Consider the following 20,555-nt stretch of genomic DNA (forward strand, 5'->3'; position numbering starts at 1 on the left):
GGCGCCGTAGCACAAAGCTCCTCTGCTGTTGTGGGATAACTGTCGAGCTAAGTTGTTCTTCTGTCGCCCTCAGATGGCTTTTGCTGGATAGAGTGATTATCTACACGACATTAGGTGTCTTAACAACACATGACATGCACTACCTGAATATCGTGAGCGCTTAGATCTTCACAGTGCGCTTTTATCCTTTAGGAAAAGCAGCGAGTTTTCTGCTGCTAATCTTGCTAACAGTCAGGTAATCTGTCATCCACTTCATGTTTTTATTCTTTAATTTGACCACTAGTGTTGGCTTCAAGCTACAATCATCATCAGTGTTTGATTGGATATTGTCATTGTTATTTTATTGTCAAGCTGTCTGGTTCTCAAGTATTTAAACTGAGATGTTAACATGTGTTTTTGTGTGTGTGACTGCAGAGTTTTAGTGATGGCTTTGACTCAGAGATGACCTGCCGCCCTTAACACACAGATATCTCCCCCAGACACTCACACTAGAGGTAGGTCTTGTTGTTGCCCCACCTAGACCCAGGAAAGTGAACAAAGGTGGCTTTTTAAAGGCTTACTGTAGTGTTTTTGTACAGGCTCCTCGCAGGGTTGATCCATGCTTTCTGATGAGCTCGACTCCAAACCAGAGGTAACACGTCTGTTTATTTGATTTTATATTACTTTGGCTTTTGCGTTTTGGACTAATATACATCACATCGATGACAAATGAAAGCAAAAAAAGTATTTTGATTTCTGTATGTAGTTCCTATTCTACAAGTCACATTTATTTCCATCTATAGAAATAGAAATAGAAAGCCTTTATTGTCATTATACTTGTACAATGAAAACAGGCAGCAGCTCCGTCAAAGTGCACACATGCAAAGACTATATAAACAAGTACTGTAAACAACAAAATGAAAAAAAAGGAAACATAAATATATATATATATATATATATATATATATATATACACTAGGGATGGGCGGTATGGACTAAAAAATGTATCACGATAATTTCTGGCATTTATCCCGATAACGATAAAAATGACGATTAAAAAAAATACCAATTCAACTCCACCTTTTTAACTATAAATCTATCTCGCTCTCAGATCCGCCATGTTTGTTACACAAAAACGTCATCAATGGGAATTTATCTTTCTTTCTTTCTTTCTTTCTTTCTTTTTTCTTTCTTTCTTTTTTCTTTCTTTCTTCTTTTTTCCCTTCCTTCCTTCTTTCCTCCTGCTCTCTCCTTCCTTCTTCCCTTCCTCTTTTGTCCCTTCCTTCTTTCCTTGTTTTCTTCCTTCCTTCCTTCCTTCCTTCCAAAAATCAGCTTTACACAAAAACATCATCAACGGGAATTTATCATTTTTACCACGAGATGACAAATTCTTATCGTGAGGAATTTTTTTGACGGTTTATCGTGAATGGTAAAATATCGCCCATTCCTAATATACACTATAAAAAAAGAGTGAATGGGAGGATAAAAATGTACTTGAATGGGTGGAGGAATATTGCACTTAAATGGATGGAAAAGTATTGCACATAGATAGGTAAGGAATATTAGAACATTATGGATAGGAAATAGAAAATATTGCACAGTATGAGGTACCGGTAGTTTATTGGTTAAGTAAGTTCACAGCATTGGGGAAGAAGCTGTCCCTGAATCTTTTTGTACGGGTTTCGTAAGGACCTGAAGCGCCTGCCAGACGGCAACAGGTCAAAAAAGTGGAAACCGGGGTGGGTTCAAATGTTCCTTGCCCTGTTGAGGCAGCGGGAGCTGTAGATGTCAGACAGGGAGAGCAGAGTGGCAGCCTATAGTTGCAGAAATTGTTTTTACAAAGATGAACTGCTTTGCAAACTCTTCTTCACTAACTCCTAAAGAGTCTCGTGGAAAAATACAGCAAAGGAGGGAGTAGATAAAAATACCTCCAAGTACATAAAACACACGAGAACATAAAACACACGGATACTTGAAATTAGTCCAGGTACAGGGAGTCTAAAAACATCATCAGTGGTCAACCTCACAAGAGGAAAGAAATGCTTAACAATAAAAGGTTTAAAAGTATCAAATGACAGTGGAAAAGCAACAATTAAGATTCATTGAAAGGACTAGATCAGGGGTGTCGGACTCTGGTCCTCGAGGTCCGGTGTCCCTGCAGGTTTTAGATGTTTCCCTGCTTCATTGCACCATGATACAAGTGACTGTGTCATTAACAGAATTGTGCAGCCCTGGATGACAAGCTGATGACGATGATTAATTAGAATCAGATGTGTTAAAGCAGTGAAACATCTAAAACATGCAGGACACCGGCCCTTCTGGGATTTGACACCTGTGGAATAGATGTTAGAATCCCTAGTGTTTGCACCACTTCAGATTTTCCAGGGGAGTTTGAAGATGGCTGTTATGAGGCTTTACCACCGGGACACTTCGTCAGTTGTGTCCCGGTGGTATGTAAGATTGTAAAAGGTATGTAAGATTAAGTGCTTGTAATGTGAAGCGTGTAATGTGAAGCCAAAAATTAAATTCATACTTCACACTCAGTGAGTTGGTCTATCCATGCGTAAGAAACGAGAAAACCCAGTCTCCACCTGGTCAATTAGATTAGATCAATTCAAGTGTAATAAAAATCTCCAACTAAGAGTGCAATCATTTCTCTCAGTTACACTTTTGTCTTCTCGCTATCATTTCTAAAACTAGCTCTGTTTCTGAACTGTCTTTCTCAGTTGCGTTTCTTTTTGTTTTGTTTTTTGTTTTTTGCGGTTGCAATTCTGAAATGAGTCAAATCAGTGTAATGTCGGTCTGCTGCAGGACAGGTGGGACACACAGTTTCTCCTGAATTGACACGATAGTAACTCGACTTATTCTACCCTCAAAAATGTTTAGTTAAACAACAATCAGCAGCAGTTTACTTACCTGTCTTAAAGAAATATTGCAACTTCAGCACCAAACGTAATTTCTTCGCTTTCCCTGAGCTGTCGCCAACAGGGGAAACACTGCTGATATTTACTCTGGTTTTAGCCCGGTTTTTATCAGCTTTTTTTTTTTTGCTTCGTTCTCTTCCCGATAGCTTCAGGCATCCTTGATGTTTCTGTTTATTTATCCTGAAATGGTAATTTTGGGGCAGTACCAACATGACTGACAAGTATGCCTGTGTTGAAAAAATCGATTTCCCAATTTTAAATCGATTCTCATATTAATTCCTAAAAATCGATTCATATGTCTAAAGATCGATTTTTTTTTTTCTTTTATTTATTCATGTATTTTTTTTTTCATCATTACATTACAACTTTTGGTTATTTTTTTGTTTATCCCCAAAAAAGGAATGTTTTGTTGGACACAAGAATAAATGGTGCCATGTTTTTGCCTTTAAATATGTTTAAAGGTATGAAAACATAAAGTGTTAGGTTATAATTGCATAAATTGTCTATATTTCACCACTTTATATACTGTCTTGGGGTTACTTTTGCAAAAAATGATAAAAACCAAATGCTCAAAAATTAAAAACCAAAATAAACCGAAAATGGAACAAATAAAAACGGAATGTGGGAAAAATTAAAACCGATTTCATCCGTCTCTGTTTCCTCCCTGGATCTGTTTGGTAATTCTGACCCACATGATGTTTCTGAAAGCAGTTCTATCAGCATTCTGGGAGCTGATTGGTCCTTACAGCATCATTAGCTGCAATACTTGCTGTTTAATCTCAATATAATACTAGTAGTAATATTTTGCATAACTACAGTCATATAATTCATGCAACAGCTCAAAAAACAGTTTTAATAACACTAACCCAAATCAATATCGGAATAGAATCGGATCATATCTTGATAATCGATTCTGAATCTTAAGAATCGGAATCGAATCGATTCTTGACATTTGAATGGATCCCTAGCCCTACTGACAAGTTCAAGTACATGTGTTAAATGTTGTACTGAGGCTGTTATGTTGCTCGCTACCGCCACACATGGCAGAAACTGGTATTACAAGACTGGAAGGAGCAAAGCTAGTTGTCTAGCAAGCCAACTCTGTAGTTGTATAGTCATCATCTTTGTGACATAACTGCACATCTTTCTTCTCACTCTTACATTTTGCTCCTTTTAACCCAGCTGAATTGCGGCCACTGCGCATCTCCTCCGGTTTGGGGCTTATTCCCTCAACTGGTCCATGTCATTAGGAAAGTAGAGAAATCTTGGGTCCACTGTTGAACCTCGAGTTGACCAAATGAAATAGCTCCAGATCAGACAGCTCCTTCCTACGGACTTGCGCTGTAGGCACCAGGCATAAGAGAGTCATTACTACTTAGCCTGGTGCACTCATTACCTTGGAAAAGGGTAATTCTGCATGGCCTTTTCCATTTAGCTGCATAGCTAAATGCTCTCTAGCAAATTGAAGCCCCCCCACTCAGTCTCACTGATGGGAAGTTTTCTCCACAGCTGTTCAGCTCTTGTGTGGATCATTGTTTAATTCTCCTTCCCTGGACCACATGTCTTCCTTGAAGATGGTGGTTCACCATGATCGCTCCAGGTTTTATGTGTCGGGAAGTGTTTAAACTAATTAAGTAGTGTCAGCAATCTCCCTGGTTTGTTTTGTTTGATACAGATCAATAGTTTTACCTTTCTGAGTAACACCTGAGAACAGGAGATATGATTTCCACGACGATATGTGTTTTATGGTTGTTTAAGGAATAGGGCTGGGGATGGATTCAAATATCAAGAATCGATTCGATTCCGATTCTTAAGATTCAGAATCGATTATCACGCTTTGATTCGATCCGATATTGATTTGGGTTAGTGTTATTAAACAGTTTTTTCAGCTGTTGCATGAATTATATGACTGTAGTTATGCAAAATATTACTACTAGTATTATATTGAGATTCAACAGCAAGTATTGCAGCTAATGATGCTGTAAGGACCAATCAGCTCCCAGAATGCTGATAGAACTGCTTTCAGAAACATCATGTGGGTCAGAATTACCAAACAGATCCAGGGAGGAAACAGAGACGGATGAAATCGCTTTTATTTTTTCCACATTTATGAGAATTTGGTTTTTAACATTTATGCAAATGTAACCCCAAGACAGTATATAAACCAAAGAAATATAGACAATTTATGCAATTATAACTGAAAACTTTAATGTTTTCATACCTTTAAACATATTTAAAGGCAAAAACATGGCACCAGTTATTCTCGTGTCCAACAAAATATTCCTTTTTTGGGGATAAACAAAAAAGTACCAAAAGTTGTAATGTAATGATGACATTTTTTATTTTTTTTTAAATCGATCTTTGGACATATGAATCGATTTTTAGGAATTAATATGAGAATCGATTTAAAATCGGAGAATCGATCTTTTCAACACAGGCCTATTAAGGAATATGTATGAGTTATGCTGAAACATGCAAATTACGTCTATTTTTTATGGGAAGTTCTCACCTATTTTAAAAGGAACCCTGCATATTAAGACATGTAGGTCTTAAAAGATAAATGTTGGTATCAATTATAACAATGTGATATAAAAAACCTTGTTGATGTCTTCGTTTTTATAAAATTTGAAAATATAATTTAACATGTAGGTCGCCATTGTTTTTTACATTCTGGGTAGTACGTCACACGGTGGCTCCTGCTAACCCCGTCCACTGTTCTGACACCCAGAAACAGATGAAAACACAGCTAAACAGATGACGGCGCACCAGAAACACAGATGAAAACACAGCTGAACATTAAGGTGACGGCGCACCTACAAAAAAGTAAAATAAAATTAAAAAAAAGTGCAGCCCCATACAGCATGAACTATAAAAACACCATAAAACTCAGACAGACTAACAGACCACACGTTTCAACCAGCAGATAACCGATGCTACAATAAAAACCCCAGCCAGATCTGCCGTCATTAAATTAAATAAAGATGTTCTTGCCTATTTGACGCGAAGTCTGCGCCTCCCGTTTCATCAAAGTCCCGGGCCAGTCCCCTCAGCCTCCGGTCTGTCATCAAACGGTGGACCCAGCACCGAGGCCGGTTTTAGGGGGGAAAGGGGGGGGCTATGCCCACTCAAACGTGCATATTTCCCACCGGCGTCTCCATCCCGGCGGCGGTAGCGAGAGCGGAGAGCGGAGAGCGGGTGGCGGAGCGCTGCGGGCTGTAGAGCCCCGGCTACGCAGGCTACGGCGTAGCCTACGTAGGCTACGCCGTAGGCTACGCCGTCTACGCAGGAGCCTAATGCACTGGTAAGATACGCACAACATTGATCATTTTTGCAGATCTCCCGTGCATCACAGAACTTTGATCCAGTTTGCCTGAACCGAGACGTCTTATGGGCTCCCTCGTCAGCCTCCACGGCCGGGAGAGAGCTGCTCAACTATGTTTTAGATACCTGTCCCAGTTAAACTAACGCGGCCTATCCGCCCAGAGCCACCGTCGTACGTCATCGCCCCCAGAATGCATTGCGCAGGTAAAACATGGCGCCTCCCGCAGGTCAAAATATGTGATAAACATTGTAGATTTTTAAAGCAATTAGATTATTTTATGTGTTTCTAACAACATATTTTAGTATAAGAGAACAATTGTGGCTAATTAGGGACTAGATGTCTTAATATGCAGGGTTCCCTTTAAGGCAGGTTTTGGCTCTTTTTTTGGGACCAAGTTCTGTTTCTTTTTCTTTAAACCTTCCTGTTCTTCCTGTTCTTCCTGTCTTCGTAGCTGCTGGTGCAGTTTGTCCAGAATGCATGCATCCCGCTGGTGCAGAGCCTGGAGGATTCAGAGTCCAAACACTCGTGCCTGCCGCTGCTGGCTCCAGCCGAGAGCCCTCTGTGTCCTCCGCTGGAGCTCACAGGTCAGCAGATGCTGGTTGCTGTTGTCCTACCCCTCTAACAGAACCCAAACCCTTCAAAAGATAACTGGTGTCAAGTAAGAAGTATCAATATAGCCTGTATTTAGTAAATGTGAAAAATTCTGAAATGGTGAATGATTTTCAAAAGAAACATGTATTTTTGTGTGTGATGAAGTTTAATGTACTTTCAGTACGTTTCCCATGATTAGAACATAAAACATTTTCTACAAACACCTATTACCTGCAGCTCGCTGTGTTGACAGCACACCACAGGCTTTAAAGGCTTTACTTTTTACTTTTAAATACACTCATGATTGACAGTAATGTAAAGCACACATCACGTTGTGAAATTCAAATGCAGACGTCCGCAGGAAACAAGCGGGCCACCTGGGAACTGGATTATGCGGCGAGGCCTGTCTGAATCGCTCCATAAAGATGATGTTTGCCACATTTTTGCGTCTAACAGGGACATTCCTCCATGTTTTCTCACTTGTTCTACAGATATACAGTGACAACCTTGATGCGATGTTAGACGACACTGCTGCAGCATCCTGGGTTCAAGCAGCTGCTCCTGTTATTGGTTAAAAGTTATACTAACAAGCAGGAGAATTTTTCTTTCCGATAATGAAGACAGAATATACCTGTAATCTGAAATGACGTTGGTTGCAACCAACAGAGCTTTTTGCAAAATTCACAAAAAAAATATGTTAAAAAATGTGGTTATGAATCAGCACTAAAGAGTTATTTTTTTCATGTGAAAATAACTAGAAAATATTGTCTCACTATCAGGATTTCCATCACTATAATGAGCAAAAATTGGCCAAAATAATTTATATTAAATTATTAAATAGTATAATGTGTTATGGCACTACAACACAACCAATAACGATGAAATTGGCTCACACCATGGACATCATGGCAGAGACACTAAGATAGTTATGACCAATGCTTTAAGTGGACAAAAATAAGTGCCAGTACGCCACTTATTCAACTGATGTCAGGTAAATTAGACGGTGGGTAACAGCAGATGATTAAGTGATATATTTAAATACTAGGACATGATCCTGATTTTTAAAAAGAAAATTGTTTTATTGAATTTTCCAAACAAATTATGTGTTCACAAGAAAATGCTCACATTCACTGGTACAGACAGTACTCGAGTTGTAAAAAGAAGTCAGGGGTGATGGTGGATTTTATCATATGGGGACAGATCATTTGTGCTGATTACAAATAATATAATATATTACAAATAATAGCAGTGACCAAAACACCTGCAGAAATACTGCAGGAATGACAGCAGTAGTTTTCTGAACTTATCAATATGCCTCTGTCCTTCACAGGATAAGTAAAATGGATCACTGCAAAAATTCAAAATCTTAACAAGAATATTTGTCTTGTTTCTAGTTATGTCTTATTTTAGTAAAAGAAAAAATCTCATTAGACTTAAAACAAGACTCATCTCTGGAAAAAACAACAATTTTCACTTGTTTCAAGTAGATTTTCACTTAAAATAAGTAGAAAAATCTGCCAGTGGAACAAGATTTTTTTGCTTGTAATGAGAAGATAAATCTGGTCCCAATGGCAGATTTTTCTATGGTCAAATAAGTAATTTTTCTGCTGTTATTTTTCTGGTGATGACTCTAAATGTTGAAATAGCAGTAAAACCACATTCATTGATGAAATGACATAAGGGATGGAAAGGGGGGATGGCAGTTTTACAGGGGGGATGTTTTGACCGTTTTTATTTCAGGGGGGATGCCATCCCCCCTCAACTCCAGTACTGCTGGTATACACAGCAATGGTATGGATAGCTTTTAGCAGAGGCTTCAGAGCTTCTGGTGTCCGGGATCCCCTCAGCTCCTTGTATTCCCCAAATCCTTGAATACTTCTCCTCTCCACTTTTAAAGAAAGATTAAAATATCTTCTTCTTCGCGTTCTTTGTATTGCTTTCTGGCACACTCTCGACTCCCGGGACCTCCGTAAACTGATTTATGGTTCTGCGTTACACGGTAGAGAGAACAACAGTCACCAAGTTAGAGACTGAACAAGAGTAGATATAAGGACGGTGTACTTACAGTCGGACCTTCTGAGCTAAAAATTCAAACATTCTTATATACTACTGAAAAAAAAAAATCCCTGAAAGTTAACCTTTTGTGTGAGTTTGTAGATCTCTTCCTTTCTGAACCTCTCCGTGGATGTCAGGTCAACACATTTTAGCCACTCGAGTAGCGCTGTTGTATAAGTCTGACAGGTTCAGGGAATATCGTAAAGGTCAATGTGCTCTAACCCCGAGAGAGACGCACAACCTGCACAAAGGATAAATTGTGTAATGCCCCATTTCTTCCCCTCAGGCTCCTGGTCCAAAGTGACAAGGGCCGCTTTAAAAGGGACTCTTATTTTCAAAAGGTTAATCATGTTGTTCATGATTTGGTTTTTGGAAAAAGAAGCACAAATTTGAAAGTGCAAACAGCACTCAATCATAAATAATTATAAACGCATTGACGTTTTGCCGCTGGTTTTTCCGTCTGTTTCCAAACTGTGTAATTTGTAGTTCATTCATGGTTATTGTCGATTCACCAACATCAACTTCCTCCTCAGGTGCAAGCCTGAGCCATGAGACGTCCCCGTCCCTGTCAGAGTTTGGGGGGGTGTCAGCGCAGAGCACGCTGGTGGTCCAGGCGCACTCTCAAGCACGGAGTTCCCCGAGCCCCCCGGCCATCCTGCACGACCTACAGCAGCCCGACAGCACTTCCTACATCCTGCTGAACCTCGCCAAAGGTAGACGCCGGACTACCAGCCTTTGTTTTATTACACACGTCTGCCGGTCACCAAATAACAGTGACTGAAGGATCTTGGTGTCACTTTTGGTCCTCAGCTGTTACTTTCTTGAGTTTCAATTACAAAGTAAGTTGTCGTCTTCAGGTTGAAATGTAACCAGTCCTTCACCACCAGTAATGTCCTGATGGGGTGCCAGCTGACTTGTTCTCTCTAGCCCAGGGGTGTCAAATTCATTTTGCTTGGCGGGCCGGATTTGACCAATTTTTTTCTCGCGGGCCGCACGCTCAAAATAACAAAAACGGTGCGAATTTTTTTTTTCTAATTCTTTTTTTTTTTTACTATTGTTATCTAATCCAATATCAGTTTAGTTAATTTTAAAGGAAAATGCACTTTGTTTACACTCTAATTATGTAAAATATATTTCTTCAGGATCTTTTCTTGAAATTTTTTGTTTTTTTTTCAAATTATGTAAGATACTTTTAATATCATTTTACAAAGATAAACAGAAACAAGTATGTTTTTTTTTTTTTATATTTGGCTTTTTTATAGGAAATTTAATTAAAAGCAAAATCTTTCTTATTACATTCGAGAGTGTTTCTTTGTGATTTAGAGAGATTTTTCCAGTACAATTTAAGTGTATTTATTTTTAAAAATTGCCGCGGATATTTACGCCAGTGTGCCGAAAAAGTCAGCACTTCTTTTAACTGTTTTACTTTGTCTCTATCCTCGTATTCAAAACTGAAATCCTCCGAATAAATATCTTCTATCATCTTTTTTAGCAGTGATATTTTTCCTGCGAAGATATATAATAGTAGTCAAAAATAAACGACGGTTTACAAAGAAATAAAATTGGCAAATGCATTCTAGAAAACTAAAAAAAATTTTGAAAACTGCTCTTTTGTGGAATAACGATGGATTTGTAGAAGAAATATATTATCGGATATGCTGCGATTCATGGCAATTATTTATGCCTTCCTTTTTAGTAAATTAACATTTCGTTTTTTTGCGTTGGAAACTTCTCGCGGGCCGCATGAAAATCTCTCTCGGGCCGCTCATTTGACACCCCTGCTCTAGCCCAAACTATTTAATTAAAAAAAAAAAAATACCAGAATCAGTAATGAAATTACCATTCACATGTGGCCCTAACATCTAAAGTGCTTTCTTTTCTGTTGTTTTGTGGAGATAAAAGAAATAGTGGGACAGATTTATATGTGCAGAACTGACTTATTTTGGCCAGAAGATTTCTGGCAGACAGTTTTTTTTGTTCATCAGCCCTTGGCACGATTTTCAGGAATAATTCTGCTCTCGATATACACCTTTTGTCAGAGTGCTGTGCTCTTTCTGCTACTCGGCGAGCGATGCGAGTGATGGAAATCAACACAGACACTCATTTTATGTTAATATCTGTTCAAATCCTGCATAAAGGGCTGCTGCTTTTCTTCTGGAGTGTACTTGTCTGTTGTGCAATAATGAATGCAGGACAGGTGTTGTGGATTCCTCTTGACCTCCTTCTACCTTCTCATGTCTCTCAGGCATCACAGCCTCTTCAGAGTCCCTGATCTTCACCGCAGACGGCGCTGGAGAGGATGAAGATGAGGGGGTGTCGTCGTCGGGGGACTACGGCATAGACGGCAGCGCTCCCTGGTATCTGCGGGTGCAGGAGCTGGCGCACGACAGCCTGATTGCTGCCACACGGGCACAACTTGCAAGAGATGCCAAGGCCAGCCAGGACGCCAGGGCTGCGAGCAACAGCAACGGTAAAGTCACTTCGTCCTGGCAACACTAGCAAAAACTTTTCTTTTTTTGTTTAATTGGAAGAGTTGCCAGGCAGAGTTTCCACCGAGTAAGGCACTCTGTTGCGGTTCATGGATCTCTGCAGTGCTGCTGAAATGAGAGTCTGTGCGTAAAATTAGAAAAAATTACAAGAAATTAAGCCAGACATCTGGAAATTACAAGTATTTCTGGGAAAATCAACCGATCGAATCACTGCAGGCATCAAAATCAGAAGAGAAATGAGGCCGGTGATGACATGAAAATGTAGTTTAATCATCTGGGACTAAAACTGAGCTCAGTAACTCACCAGAAAGCTCTACATCAAAACAAATTTGTAACTTTTATAGTGATAGATTTGCAAATCTGTAAGAAAGCCCTCATTGGAGCTGTAAAGATCACAGCATTACCAGACATTGATCATAAAGTAGTGTCATATAATGTTAAACATTTGTGATAACTTAATATGTATATATAAACTAAGGATGGGCGGTATGGACTAAAAAATGTATCACGATAATTTCTGGCATTTATCCCGATAACGATAAAAATGACAATAAAAAAAATACCAATTCAACTCCACCTTTTGTAAATATAAATCTATCTCGCTCTCAGATCCACCATGTTTGTTACACAAAAAGGTCATCAATGGGAATTTTTCTTTCTTTCTTTCTTTCTTTCTTTCTTTCTTTCTTTCTTTCTTTCTTTCTTTCTTTCTTTCTTTCTTTCTTTCTTTCTTTCTTTCTTTCTTTCTTTCTTTCTTTCTTTCTTTCTTTCTTTCTTTCTTTCTTTCTTTCTTTCTTTCTTTCTTTCTTCCCTTCTTCCCTTCTTCCCTTCCTCTTTTCTCCCATCCTTCCTCCTTTCCTTGTTTTCTCCCTTCCTTCTCCCCTTTCCTTCCTTCCTTCCTTCCTTCCTTCCTTCCTTCCTTCCTTCCTTCTTTTTTCCCTTCCTCCCTTCATTCCTTCCTTCCTTCCTTCTTTTTTCCCTTCCTTCCTTCCTTCCTTCCTTCCTTCTTTTTCCCCTTCCTTCCTTCTTTCCTCCTGCTCTCTCCTTCCTTCTTCCCTTCCTCTTTTCTCCCATCCTTCCTCCTTTCCTTCCTTCCTTCCAAAAATCAGCTTTACACAAAAACGTCATCAATGTGAATTTATCGTTTTTACCTCGAGATGACAAATTCTTACAGTGAGGAATTTTTTTGACGGTTTATCGTGAACGGTAAAATATCACCCATTCCTAATATAAACAAACCTGACTGGAAGACGCATGAAGGGGTAGTTCTTGAATAAAAAGAAAGATGCAAAGATGCACAATAGAAATCCCAGAACAATGATATAATCAAGCCGTCAGGAAAATACTATATTATGTAGCAACGGTTGTTCTGAAATCTTATTTCTTTGGATCAATACCACTCTCGTGTTTTCCTGATAAATATCAGCCTCCTCCAGTCTGCTCAACCTAACGTAAAAATGTCCAACAGCCACATCTTTTAGACTCTCTATTTACCAACCTAACATTACTACGTAAAGGAAAATCAATGTTTGTCACTTCACTTGTTAGTTTAATGTTGCTGCCGATAGATGTTGAGCTTCTGCTTTAAACCTCCACACCGCCCTGTAAAAGTAACGCAGACATAAAACACATTCCCGGGTTAAATGTTTGTCTGTTATTCGCAGACCCGGCTTTGATTGTCAACAGAGTGTCAGCAGCAGGTTGTTGACCCGGGCCGGGACTCAGAACTCCATCGCAAACTCTCTCCACGGGCTGTTTTTGATGGGGAATTTATCCATGACATTAAAGGCACCGTCACTCACAGCTACACGTCTGATCTTTGAACTCCCCTCCAGTCAAAATGCAGCTGGAGGCCGTGGTTAAAAAGTAATATTTTTTTGGGAAGCTTTCGTGCTTATTTTAGCTGGTTTAGGTTTATGTTGTCCCATCCTGACCTGGATTTATATCACACGGTTGTCTCAGACCCCAAACTAGTAAAATAGTAGTGTTTAGTCTATTTGCTGTTTTTCTTGTTTTTTTACATTACTCTGGAAATTGACCTCAGGTGTTTTCCTTTTCCTCCTCATTATTTCCTATATATATATATATATATATATATATATATATATATATATATATATATATATATATTAGGGCTGGGGACTGATTCAAATGTCAAGAATCGATTCCGATTCTTAAGATTCAGAATCGATTATCAAGATTTGATCCGATTCGATTCCGATATTGATTTGGGTTAGTGTTATTAAAACTGTTTTTTGAGCTGTTGCATGAATTATATGACTGTAGTTATGCAAAATATTAATACTAGTATTATATTGAGATTAAACAGCAAGTATTGGCAGCTAATGATGCTGTAAGGACCAATCAGCTCCCAGAATGCTGATAGAACTGCTTTCAGAAACATCGTGTGTCAGAATTACCAAACAGATCCAGGGAGGAAACAGAGACGGATGAAATCGGTTTTATTTTTTCCCAGATTCCGTTTTTATTTGTTCCATTTTCGGTCTATTTTGGTTTTTAATTTTTGAGCATTTGGTTTTTAGCATTTTTTGTCAATGTAACCCCAAGACAATATATAAAGTAATGAAATATAAACAATTTATGCAATTATAACCTAACACTTTAATGTTTTCATTCCTTTAAACATATTTAAAGGCAAAAACATGGCACCAGTTATTCTCGTGTCCAACAAAACATTCCTTTTTTGGGTGTAAACAAAACAAAAAAATAATCAAAAGTTGTAATGTAATGATGAAAAAAAAAAAAAAAAAAAAAAAAACATAAATAAATAAATAAAAGAACCCCCCCCCCCCAAAAAAAAAAATCGATCTTTAGACATGAATCGATTTTTAGGAATTAATATGAATCGATTTAGAATTGGGAAATCAATTTTTTTTCAACACAGGCCTAAAATATATATATATATATATATATATATATATATATATATATATATATATATAAATAAATAAATTAATATAAAATCCAGTGATAGACAAAAATCTAACGCCTTTGAAAGACTGAGTGGATCCAATCAAAATTTAAGTAACCCCCCTGTATTGTAAAGCGGATGCTGTGTATTACAGCCATGCTTTGAATTCGATACCTATGATTTGTATCATTTGCAGTCAGTATACCTGCACGGTCACATACCACGTAGTTTATGCTAAAGCGTGATATTTTGTTCAGTGAGAGACTGAAACTGCTCGGTCCAAGCCGCTGTAATTGCCGCCCCCCCACTGGCTTGCATTAGATTAGACGAGTTTCCCTCAGCAGTGGGATACCAGCTATAGGTGCATTATCGCTGACGCCCCACAAGCGAAATGGGAGCAGTTAAAGATGTTCGAGGCGGGGAGCCCGGTCAGGTTAAAAGGGAGTGATTGCATTCGGCTCTGGATTGTTTTCTTTTTCCTGCAGTTGTTCAGCAGGTCTCAGTCAGTAGCCGATGATTTTTATAGAGTCGGGCTCCAGAGACCGGCCACCTTGCACTCTTGGATTGATTACTGCACAACCCTGCTCACTTTCTCACTTCTGGTTGCCTAGGTGACCACACACACACTTTGGCAGCAGACGGGGAAAAGCGAGAGCTGCCTCCTCGTACCAGCCGACCCCTCTCCAAGCAGGTCCTGCGTTGCTCATTTGAGGGTTGCTGCAGGACGTTCACCTGGCCGGCACATCTTAAATATCACCTCAAAACACACAGGTAATGCGTGAGACACACACACGCTAGGGATGGGCGGTATGGACTAAAAAATATATCACGATAATTTCTGGCATTTATCCCGATAATGATAAAAATGACGATTAAAAAAAAATACCAATTCAACTCCACCTTTTTAACTATAAATCTATCTTGTTCTCAGATCCACCATGTTTGTTACACAAAAACGTCATCAATGGGAATTTTTCTTTCTTTCTTTCTTTCTTTCTTTCTTTCTTTCTTTCTTTCTTTCTTTCTTTCTTTCTTTCTTTCTTTCTTTCTTTCTTTCTTTCTTTCTTTCTTTCTTTCTTTCTTTTTTTTCCCTTCCTCTTTTCTCCCATCCTTCCTCCTTTCCTTGTTTTCTCCCTTCCTTCTCTTCTTTCCTTCCTTCCTTCCTTCCTTCTTTCCTTGTTTTCTCCCTTCCTTCTTCCCTTCCTCTTTTGTCCCTTCCTTCCTTCCTTTCTCCCATCCTTCCTTCCTTCCTTGTTTTCTCCCTTCCTTCTTCCCTTCCTCTTTTGTCCCTTCCTTCCTTCCTTCCTTGTTTTCTCCCTTCCTTCCTTCCTTCCTTCCTTCCTTCCTTCCTTCCTTCCTTCCTTCCTTCCTTCCTTCCTTCCTTCCTTCCTTCCTTCCTTCCTTCCTTCCTTCCTTCCTTCCATCCATCCATCCATCCATCCATCCATAAATCAGCTTTACACAAAAACGTTATCAACAGGAATTTATCGTTTTTACCGCGAGATGACAAATTCTTATCGTGAGGAATTTTTTTGACGGTTTATCGTGAACGGTAAAATATCACCCATTCCTAACACACGCAACAGAAAAGATAACCAAGTCCAGTATAATGTGAATAAATTGTACACATTGAGCGTATTTTGACAGCATGAAATCATACTTAAAAAATATTGACATTTTGCACAAAAAAAGAAAGAAAACATTTGCAAATGGTCACTGAAATAATGTGAAACTCACAACAGTAATAATAAACAATAATTACCTGTAAATTGACTTGTGGAAATCAGACATTGATTTTGAATTGTGGTTAAACAGAATCATTAAAAAAATACTCAAACTGGCACGAAAAGTCTGTTGTTTTCCCTGGACAACATTAAATAACTTGACCATAGTGACTAAAGAGAGTCCAATAATAAGAATCGCAGCTTGATTATTCAAAGGGTGAAAAGTCGTCACTCAGCGTAGATCAGAGAAAGCCAAGGAGAGAGTTGTCTGCAGAGATTGGAGAAAATTATAGACAAGCCTGTGAAAGGTAAAGACTATAAGACCATCTCGGAGCAGCTTGATGCTCCTGTGACTGCGGTTGTAAATTTTATTTAGCGGTTTAGAGTCCATGGGACTGCAGCCAACCTGCCTGGATGTGACTGCAAAAGGAAAATTGATGACAAAATGAACAGCAGGATAATGCAAATGGTGAACAAAGAGCTTTAAGATGAGCTGAGGTCAAGGTACAGCAGTGTCAGGTGACACTACGAGGACTCTTACTGTTTAAAGCCAATAGTGACAAGCCACAACGCCTCTGGAGGAATGACCTATGGACAAAAGAGACAAAACTGGAGCTCCAACCAGTTTAAACAGTTTAAAAACAAAACATCGGACTATTCTGAAGTGTCCCTCTATTAGTCCATATCTAAATCCTGTTAAACGTCTGAAATATACAGTCTGGAGAAGAAACCCGAGACATTCTGCTCTCTGAGAAAAATGTTTTATAGCACAACTTTTTGAGGCAATAAAATGTTAAAAGTACCAACTGACATGATTTTAAGGTTCTCTTATTAGTTTTTAAATCTCTAAACGGTCTCGGGCCTTCTTATCTGTCTGATCTGCTTTTACCCCATAAACCCTGGCGGACCCTGAGGTCCTCCGGCACCGGCCTTTTAATTATTCCCAAAGTCAGAACTATACAGGACTGTCTCAGAAAATTAGAATATTGTGATTTTCTGTAATGCAAAACTCGAATATCCTATCTCAAAAAATGTGAATATTCTGGGAATCTTAATCTTAAACTGTAAACCATAATCGGCAATATTAAAATAATAAAAGGATTGCAATTTTTCAGTTGATTTGTAATGAATCCAGAATGTATGACATTTTTTTTTTTTTTTAATTGCATTACAGAAAAGAAAGAACTTTATCACAATATTCCAATGTTCTGAGACAGTCCTGTAACCCAGGATGAGGCATCTTTTCATTACTACGGCCCACGTCTGTGGAACAGCCTGCTGGAAAACCTCAGGGCCGCAGAGACTGTTGATGCTTTTAAAAGCTCAAGATTCACCTTTTTAAATTGGCTTTTAGCTGATTCTTTTTAGTCTTTCTTGGACACCCTTGTTTTAAACTAGCTGTTCTTGTTGTTTTAACCCACGTCTGATGCTCTTATGGTTTTAAGTTGTTCTTATGTTTGTTTTAGCAGGTCTTGCTTTTTAGACCTACTTTTAGGATTTTATGTTATACTTTTAAACTCTTTTAGGGTGTATTTTATAGGGGTGTGCAAACAAGGGTACCTTTCGATTATTGGAGCTTCGATTCTTCGATTATAACGATTGTCGATTCGATTATTGGTGCCACGATTCTTCGATTATTGTGATTTTTAATGCTTTTTTTCATACAAGATTGATTTTGTCTTCATCTGTGGCTACATTTGTAAATAAATAGCCAATCAATTAACTCAGTTCCTGTAACAACACTCATTAAGTAAATAACAAGGTTTTTTGAACATTTGACATGTATTTTTCAAAGACACAAAATAATTTATTTTATGACTATGTAAACATTTGCTCTTTGACTTACTTAACTTTGACCAGGGAAAGCTGCACTTGCATGAGAGCGCCCTCTATTGGCGGAAAACACGGAAAACGGTCAAGCCCTGGATTTAATGAGTTCATTAATTCAAGTAAACAAGATATGTACTTCCATTAAATTTATTTAGTGTAAACATATCTGCCATATTTCAAGTGAACAATAAGAAATGTGCATTCTTGAAAATGAAATGATTCAGCAGCTTATTCAGTCTGGAATCTGGATAGGATAACTTAAAAAAAAAAATATATATATATATATATATATATATATATATATATATATATATATATATATATATATATATATATATATATATATATAAATAATTTTTTTTTTTTTTTAATTAATCGATTCCAAATTGTCACGTGACGCATCGCGATGCATCGACACATCGATGAATTGCACCCACCTCTAGTATTTTAACTTCATAGCCTGCTTATCTTATCCTGCTTTCTTGTAGCTTTCATCTCCAGTGTTTCCTCATGGGGAGCCTCCATGCTGGGAGTGACTCTGGCCTGCAAGGGGTCGTGTTGGGGCTGGTTCTGGCCTGGATGGTTGTGGAGCTCTGCACCACGGCTTCACCGCTGTGGTGGTGACTCCTCTATCCGTCCAGGCCGGGACGGTCTCTGTGGAGGAAACCCTTGTGGTTGCGGGTTATGAGACCTCCTGGTGTGGACTAAAAAATGTATCACGATAATTTCTGGCATTTATCCTGATAACGATAAAAGAAAATACCAATACAAAAACGTCATCAACGGGAATTCTTTCTTTCTTTCTTTCTTTCTTTCTTTCTTTCTTTCTTTCTTTCTTTCTTTCTTGCTCATTTTCTTTCTTTCTTTCTTGCTCATTTTCTTTCTTTCTTTCTTGCTCATTTTCTTTCTTTCTTTCTTGCTCATTTTCTTTCTTTCTTTCTTGCTCATTTTCTTTCTTTCTTTCTTGCTCATTTTCTTTCTTTCTTTCTTGCTCATTTTCTTTCTTTCTTTCTTGCTCATTTTCTTCCTTCCTTCCCACGTACATTGTGTGTCGATTTAACGCAGAACCATAAATCAGCTTTACACAAAAACGTCATCAACGGGAATTTAGAATTTTTACCGGTATATCGTGAACGGTAAAATATCGCCCATCCCTAGCGTGGGGGCATTTTTAAGTTTTGTGTTTTTTTTAAAAGCGCTTTGCGTTGTATTTTTATTTTGTATGAAAAGCGCTTAACAAATAAAGTTTGATTTGATGTCCAGCTCAGGTTAATTAGTTTTAGTTTTTTTTTTTTTGTTTTTTATTCTGTCGAGCCAAAGTTCAAAAGATAAGATAATCCTTTATTGATCCCCAGAGGGGAAATTTGGGTGCTACAGCAACTCAAAGTAAAAGACAACATGAATATGAACTCAGACTAGAAAAATCATAATTTAATCATTCATGATTGCATTTGTCAGCTTACAATTATTTCAGTAATCACTGCAAGTTTTTCTTTTTTTCTTCAGTACCAGCAAATTTATCCACATCTTTGTGTATTCACAAAGAATTATTTATAAGGTGCTTAATAATGCATCTTTTTGATAGCTATGTAAAAAAAAAATTGCTCTGTAATTTGAAAACCGTTTTTATTCCAGAAGCTGTTAACTGTTTGTGGTTTGTCTAATCTCGTTTTGAAAATGAAAGGTGTTCCTCTTGTTTATCCTCCAGGAATGACCGGATGTTCAGGTGCGGCGCCGAGGGCTGCGGGAAGAGCTTCTACGTTCTGCAGAGGTTACAGGTCCACATGAGGACTCACAACGGCGAGAAGCCGTTCATCTGCAAAGAGTGTGGCAAGAAGTTCACCACCGCCGGAAACCTGAAGAACCACAGACGCACGCACACAGGTGAGGAGCGGGAGATGTGCGCCTCCAAGCGCAAACCTGCCGGAGGCAACAACCGACTCGGGGCCATTTGACTCTTTTAATGCTTCCTTGGTGCAGCGAACGCCAGAGATTTGAGGAGTCAGCAGAGCTGGCGCCGGCATTTCTCTGCTGCAAGCAGTAACGCCGCTGTCATATTTTATTCAGGGGGACATTAAGATTTTTGATGGCCACTTCTGCATTCTGCATCTAATGACCAGTTTAACAGACCGGCTGCAGTACACACGGCTTATATTTTAATTGTGTCTGGAGGAGCAGCTTTGTATGGGTGGCTGCAGACTCATTTGGTTATTTTTATCCTTCATAAACAAACGGAACAGAACCACAACCTTGTTGCTGTAGAGCGGCTTAAGCAGCTCAACGCATCGCTTTGAACTTAATAGTGCATTTCTTTGCAAAAAGAGATTAATTAGGCGTCTGTATTGTGGAAGTAAACAATATGTTTGTGTGGGGGGTGGATGTTTCCAGGAGAGAAGCCTTTTCTGTGTGAGGCGGATTGTTGCGGGCGGTCCTTTGCAGAGTATTCCAGTCTACGAAAACACATGCTGGTTCATTCTGGTGAGTGGTTGGGAGTTCACCTCTTTGTGATTGATCCTCTACAGCAGTGGTCCTCAACCTTTTTTCCATGGAACTCCCCCTACTTGTGTCTAATGACCAGCCGGGCCCCCCGACCCGTACGTACTAGGGCTGGGCGATTTTGGGACAAAAATAAAATCCCGATTTTTAATTTTTTTAATTTATTTTTTTTCTCTGAAAACCAGATTTTTGATTTCGATTTTTTTTGGTAAA

The 20,555-nt window shown here is 38.6% G+C and overlaps 1 protein-coding gene across 1 annotated transcript in view; it reads left to right on the forward strand.

The window, feature by feature from the left end:
- Positions 1–20,555, forward strand: part of znf410 (zinc finger protein 410) — a 24,897-nt gene continuing 4,342 nt past the window's right edge. Inside the window, exons 1-9 of the mRNA XM_061707530.1 lie at positions 1–235; positions 415–494; positions 579–631; positions 6,677–6,809; positions 9,405–9,584; positions 11,117–11,341; positions 14,904–15,063; positions 19,555–19,730; positions 20,235–20,324. Coding sequence (XP_061563514.1) covers positions 599–631; positions 6,677–6,809; positions 9,405–9,584; positions 11,117–11,341; positions 14,904–15,063; positions 19,555–19,730; positions 20,235–20,324 — 997 coding nt within the window. The 5' untranslated portion in view covers positions 1–235; positions 415–494; positions 579–598. The remainder of the gene's footprint in view (positions 236–414; positions 495–578; positions 632–6,676; positions 6,810–9,404; positions 9,585–11,116; positions 11,342–14,903; positions 15,064–19,554; positions 19,731–20,234; positions 20,325–20,555) is intronic.

The sequence above is a fragment of the Cololabis saira genome, chromosome 18, assembly GCF_033807715.1.
Source record: "Cololabis saira isolate AMF1-May2022 chromosome 18, fColSai1.1, whole genome shotgun sequence".
In the NCBI taxonomy this organism is placed as follows: Eukaryota; Metazoa; Chordata; class Actinopteri; order Beloniformes; family Belonidae; genus Cololabis; species Cololabis saira.